The sequence below is a fragment of the Arachis hypogaea genome, chromosome 14 (assembly GCF_003086295.3).
Source record: "Arachis hypogaea cultivar Tifrunner chromosome 14, arahy.Tifrunner.gnm2.J5K5, whole genome shotgun sequence".
NCBI classification, from domain to species: domain Eukaryota; kingdom Viridiplantae; phylum Streptophyta; class Magnoliopsida; order Fabales; family Fabaceae; genus Arachis; species Arachis hypogaea.
The window spans coordinates 44869937-44877063 of record NC_092049.1 but is presented as its reverse complement, the minus strand read 5'-3'; the positions used below and the strand labels follow the sequence as shown (position 1 = coordinate 44877063).

The window sequence follows — 7127 nt, the reverse complement described above, 5'->3', positions numbered from 1 at the left end:
ATCAAAAGACGTCATATATATATATATATATATATATATATATATATATATATATATATATAGCATTAGTAAATAAAAGGCATAGAATTCTATTCACAATCTTATTCCTCCCTGGACATCTATATACATAAATATGTAATATAATTCTTAAAGAATAATTCTGGTACAAAGAATTTCTTGATTTATGTCAAACTTTTATTATTTTGATCAAAGAGTTGATAGTAAAAATTGACATCCATATAGATCAGATATGTGTATAAGACCTTCGTTTAATCGAAAAACAAATATTTTTACTGATAACTAAAACGTATTTAGATAAGTATATTTGATTTAAATTATTTTATTATTCTCGCTATGTGTTGGCACCTAATACTCCTCTAGAATAATAGTCACCCTACTTTCCACTGTCATCTTAGCAGATTAAAGTCCAATATAAAATACCATATACTGCTACATAATAAATAATTATTTGAGGTACATATTTTTACCTTTTTATTAATTAATGATGATTTTGTTTTAAGCAATTTACCGTAACCTTTTTTTATAAATTGAAGAAAATTCGTTACTATTTTTGCTGCACCCGAAATATTGAATTATCAATGAGAAGATCATTCACAAAATTATTAGGTGTACGATAACTAATTTATATATATTCATATAAAAATATTATATCTTTATAATAGTTAAATACTAAAATATCAATATAAATACTAAAATATTTTTATAAATAGACATATATATTCATATGATTATTTTTTGTTAAAAGATTAAATAATCTTTTTTTATTGTTCTGACTAAAATATTTTTTACAATAAAATAATTAAAATCAAATTCTAATCTAATAATAATCACAAAATAAAACTATATTTCCAGAAAACAAATTGGAAATCCAGCATCACCCACGCACCATTCAGAGTAGGGGTGTGCATGGGTCGGGTGAAACCGGGTTTGATGTGACCCAGACCCGATCCGAAATATATACCGCGCCTATTTGTTAGACCCGAACCCAACCTTAGACCCGATGAAACCTATACACTTTCGGGCCACGATTATACCGGGTAAAAACCGGGTAAAAACCGGGTCGTTAACATTATATTACCTTGATACCTTCTTGTAAGTTAGCATGTAAAAATATCCAAATTTCTAAGACTCCAACCATTATTTGACATGGTAAAATTCACTTAGAAAAATATAATAAGAACTAACTCTTCTCTAAAATTAAAGTATAACCATAATCAATACTAATATTGCCTAATAACACCAAATATTTAAATCAATACAAATAACACAAGATTATGCATTAGTCTAAAGTCTTATGCATTTTAAACATAAAACATTAACTTATAGTCTTATATATAATGACTAATAACACAAAATATTAAGGTTTACAATACTTAAATTTCATATAATAATAGCCATCATCCATCACTAATAACACAAAATATTAATTGTGTATGATGACCGGGCCACCGGGCCGATTTCGGGTGACCCGAGCTATGGTCAGACCCGACCCGACCCGAAATAATGACCGGATCTACTTTTGAGACCCATACCCGACCTTAGACCCGATGAAATCACATCAAATTAGCCCCTAAAGTGTTTGAGACCGGGCCGGATCTTCGGGCCGGACCGGGCCATACACACCCCTAATTCAGAGTAATGAAATTAATCCTAGTTTAATCGTTTATGTCAACCCAATAACAAAGCAAAAGTCAAATTCAAACCCTACCCAATTACACCACCCTAAATAACCCCAGCTTCAAAAAATCCCATTTTTCATATAACAATTTGGATTCAAAACCAAATCACATAGTTTTCCCATGAAGTTAGTGAGGATCCGTCCTAACCTCTGTTCAATTCTCCAATCAGAGGGTCCCTCCGCTCTACCGCGGCATCGCTGCCATGGGCCTTGGAAACTCTAATAAACGCATTGCTCATGGCACTTCTGGTGTCGTCGCTACATAGTGAAGCAGAGGCTCCAATTGATGAGTAAAAATGGTTACAAGGGTGATTGAGTGAAGAAGGATTTGGTGCGTTTTATGCTTCTTATATGTGAAAGATATGAGAAGAGGAGATTAACAAGTTTACAATTTGTTTCTGGAAATTTGGTTTTGCTTTTCGTTTTTCTGTTTTAAAATTATTAGACTAAGATCTGATTTTTTTATTATAAAACAATATTTTGATCATATCAATAAGAAGAGTTATTTGGTCTTTAATAAAAATAATCATACGAATATATATAATTATTTAAAATTATTTATAAAGATATTTTAGTATATACATTAATTTAATAGTTTTTAAAAATAAATAAATATTAAATAATGATTAAAAAAATATAATTTATATATGACAATTTTTTATTTATTTATTGGTTTATTATATCGATACGTAAAAATTAAGTATCGCACCGAAATATAAACACCAAACTTTATTATATTGATGAAAATGGAAATAATCCTTAAAAGTCAATTTCTATCCTACCCCATATACAAAAGAAGAAAGAGAAGTACCCTGCTTACCAAGCCATGCATCCACCTTATTCTAATGATCCGGTTTTTATATTCTCCACATAGAAGAACAATATATGAAATTAAAAACTAACAGTCAACAACGGACTAATGAGTCACGAACCACCCATGCCATATACAAAATCTTCTCAATCTCCCTTCTACATTTGTCACTTTTATTTTTACTTTTATTTAAGCATGTTCTCACATTTGAAACCTTTCTATTCTATATGCGGATTCAAATGTTGAGGGGTAAGTTTGATCCAATTTAGAGTAACCAACCTCACTTCTCATCACATTAAAAACAACCGAATGTCTTCCTCCCAATTTGGCAAAAGAAATTATTAAATAAGAATGAGAAAAAATATAGGTCTCATGATACTATTTCTTCTAAATACTTAAGATTTAAATTAATAGAAAGAAATATATAAATAATTATATCTCTAATATATTTTGTATACAATAAATTTTTTTTGATTTGTATAACTTTTATATAAATTTTTTTTTCATTAGCCTTATGCTAAATTTTTTTTTTTTTTGAGGTCAACAAGAATTGAACACTAACTCTTTAATTAGTTCATAGAAGTTCTAATATTATGCTATGATATAATTTTTTTCAAAAACTTAAGTTAATAATAGAGGGCAAAATAAATAGATATATCTCTAAATTCTAGGAAACAACTTTTTAGTAACTAACTTTTTATCGTAAAATTATAATTTTTTTTACCTTTATTTTTAAAAATTTTAATATTTAAAATTTAAAATTTAAAAATTAGCTGAAAAAATTAATTTTCTAGCTGAATTCTAAAAAAAGGTAATTTATATGCGACAAAAAAGTGCCTTTAAAACTTAAAGGTAAATTCTATCGCACCGTTATAAGACCGGCTATGCTTTATGGTACTGAGTGTTGGGCGGTTAAAGGGGAGCACGAACATAAGTTGAGTGTGGCAGAGATGAAGATGTTGAGATGGATGAGTGGTCATACGCGATTGGATAAAATAAGAAATGAAGATATAAGGGAGAGAGTTGGAGTAGCACCCATTGTGGAAAAGATGGTTGAATCGCGTCTCAGGTGGTTTGGACATGTGAGAAGAAGACCGATAGAACATCCAGTCAAGAGGGTGGATGAGATGGAAGATGGACAAAGGGCGAAAGGCAGAGGAAGACCTAAGAAGACCATCCATGAGGTGGTCAAACGAAATCTACATGTAAACGGTCTCTCTGTAGACATGATACATGACAGAGCACAATGGCGTCGTTTGATTCATGTAGCCGACCCTACTTAGTGGGATAAAGCTTTGTTGTTGTTGTTGTTTTTAAAAAAATAAACCCTATATTTTAAATAATTTTTTTTATATTTTTTGGACAAATCAAGTTCGTAGTATTGCCATAGTGAAATATATAATACTGTAGTTGCAGAAATCCATATTCCATTACTACTACCTACTCATCTATCTTAATTTATTATTATTTTTTTATTTTGGTGTCAATCTATCTTAATTTATGATATTACATTAAAATTTTCTAAATGTTTTCGTTATTTATTATTAAAAATATATATGTATGTTTGATATGATCTCAACAAAGCTAAAGCTAAGTGTGCAAGAGATTGCCATGTAGAATATATATGTTCTAAGGTACCAACATTACACTGGTATTTGAGTGGCTAAATAAAAAAAAAAAAAAAAACAAATTATGCATGATCCAAACTTCCAAAACAACTCTGCCATTATTATTTCATTCTCTCTGAATGTGTGTTGTGAGTGAGTGAGTGACGCACGCACAAACCACGCAGTCTCGCATGCATGCATATGGGAGCAAATTAAACCACCGGTCCAAGTCAACTCTCTTTATTTCTTTTTGTCTTCAATTATTATTTATCCAAACCGTACCTACTCTCTCTTCTTCTTCTTTTTTTCTTACTAGCTACTATATATTTTCCTCCTTGTCCTCTTGGGCTTCCTCAAATAAATCTCTTTCTCTCTCTCTTTCTTGCATTGCGTTATTGGCCTTAAAGGAAGGAATTGAAGGTAGCTAGATAGAAAACATAATAATAATGAGGAAGCCATGCTGTGAAACCAACAAAGACATGAACAAAGGAGCTTGGTCCAAACAAGAAGACCAAAAACTCATTGACTATATCAACAAACATGGCGATGTTTGCTGGCGTACCCTCCCTCAAGCTGCAGGTATATACAACGATTTGTTATAAAATATTTTTCATTTTTAAAATTGATACATTGTATGTAAATATACTAAATCATCTATATGTGAAATTTTTAAGTAAAAGATATTATGAAATAAATAAAATATAATTCATATAGAGTCAATAAGGCATATTAATTTTATATACTTTGGTGCTCTTTTATTTTTGTAATTGCAATTTTTTATATAATTTTAATTAGATTAATCGATCTAAATGAAATACTGATTTAAAAATGAGTAATACTAGGAGAGAATTAACTTTTCATACATCATTAGTTAATTTTTAAAATAATTTTATTTATCTTAAATTTGAAATCCTAAATTATGAATCTGTAACTTTAAATATTAAATTATAAATTCTAAAATTAACTAATGTAAACCGATTTTCTATAATTTCTCTTTAAGAATATATAATAGCATGGTACACATTAAAAAAGACAAAAAGTATGATTATGGGTTTTGTCCATTGATGTTTCGTTATACTAATGGATTTACTAGAATGTTTTATAATTAGAAGCTTGCAAACGTGGGTATCATAGAAACTCCCATACATGGAAAAATAAAAGAACTATTTGTAGGTTGGAATAATATAATTAGGGGTTCGTTTTGATGCATATAAAGTAGTTCTACCTATATATCTGATTTAATGTAACACATTACACATTAAGAATTAAGAAATTGTTGTTGATTAGGTCTATTAAGGTGTGGCAAAAGCTGTAGGCTAAGATGGATAAACTATTTGCGCCCAGACCTTAAAAGAGGCAACTTTGCTGAAGATGAAGAAGATCTCATCATCAAGCTTCATGCACTTCTAGGCAACCGGTGCGAATCTATAAGTATAATATAAACTCGGTCTATTTCTTCTTAAATTTCTGTATATATGATTGGATATGCGTAAAAACCTTTTTTGTACCGTTAATAATACAAAACAAAATAAATTGTATTTTTAATTATATAGGTGGTCACTAATAGCGGGAAGATTGCCGGGACGGACGGACAATGAAGTGAAGAACTATTGGAACTCTCACATAAGAAGAAAGCTAATTAGCAAAGGCATTGATCCAAATAACCACCGTTTAATAACCCAAAAAAATCTAATCCCTACTCCACCCATTTCCGATTGTTCAAACTCATCATCGTCTGGCTTATTGAAAAAGAAAAACAAGAATAATGATGAGGCAACAACCAATAAATCCAATAACATTCATAACTATAGTTATCATCAAGTAGTCTCATCAGAAGAGGATGAGTCTAATAATAATAATAATAACAATAAAGGCTTATTATTGCCGGATTTAAACCTTGATCTCACTATCAGCATTCCTTCATCATCATCATCAGCTGAAAACAACGATCTCAAACCAACAACGATTCATCATGAATCAAATTCTTCAGGGCGGGAACGGAACTTGATGATGGCTGGTAATTCCCCTCCAACTCTTCTTCTATTTCAGTAACCATCATCAATGTATATGGAAACGGATGAGCAAGATCATCACGCAAGCAAGCTAAGGGAATGGAAGCAATTCAAAATCAGATCAGCAAATATATATGCATGTAGAGAATATGTTTTCGCATGTAGAGACATATCTTGATGAGGATATGATAACTCAGATCAACATGCAACGTACTTTTATTGCTTCATGGCGACATGATTATTGTGCTAGAACCTAACTAGCTTAGCTTGCAATAGAATCACCATGTCATGACTGTGAAAATGAGAATGATCTATATATTTCCTAAACTCATTCATAAAAGGATTCCATTCTTAGCGGCAAAATGATAGATTTTTTAATCCATTATTGATTTACAGGGCTTAGCTTCTTATTTTTCTAGAAATATAATTATTCTGGTGTCTTTTTTTATTAATTTAAATTTTTTTAAAAAAAATAATATCTTAATATGATATCAAAATGTCTACGATAAAAAAATTTAGTATTTAATTTTTGTTATTCTACTTAAAAAACTATAAAATAAAAATAATAATATCATGACCGCGCGTGTTAATATTTTTGTAATGCAAAAATAATAAGGTTAATGTATATACATAAGTTAATTTTGGATGTGTTAGTGAATAGATAATAGACAATAATCTTAGGAGAAAAATTTTTTTAATCAACGTCAACTAATTTTTTAAAAATTCTTTTGTTTATTTTAAATTTTAAATTTAAATTATAAATCCTTAATCCTAATATCTAATTATAAATTTTAAATCCTCAAAAATATACTAATAAAAAAAATTTGGCTAACAACAACGACTAATGTAAAATTAGTTACATATACTTTTTAATTTCTATTAGAGAATATGCAATATGCAATATAATCCAATTTGGACAATTTTTGGTACGAAAGAAGTGAAGTTAGTTGACTAACAAGCATTAAAGGTATACAGCCAGAAAAATATGGACAAAATTT

At 29.3% G+C, this 7127-nt stretch overlaps 1 protein-coding gene across 1 annotated transcript; it reads left to right on the top strand.

Moving 5' to 3' along the window:
- The first annotated feature begins 4432 nt into the window (after positions 1-4432).
- Positions 4433-6254, top strand: LOC112742025 (transcription factor MYB8). The gene is made up of 3 exons (XM_025791240.3): positions 4433-4696; positions 5405-5534; positions 5671-6254. Exons 1-3 carry the CDS (start codon positions 4564-4566, stop codon positions 6167-6169), a joined length of 762 nt encoding a protein of 253 aa, XP_025647025.1. The 5' UTR covers positions 4433-4563; the 3' UTR covers positions 6170-6254.
- The last annotated feature ends 873 nt before the right edge of the window (positions 6255-7127 follow it).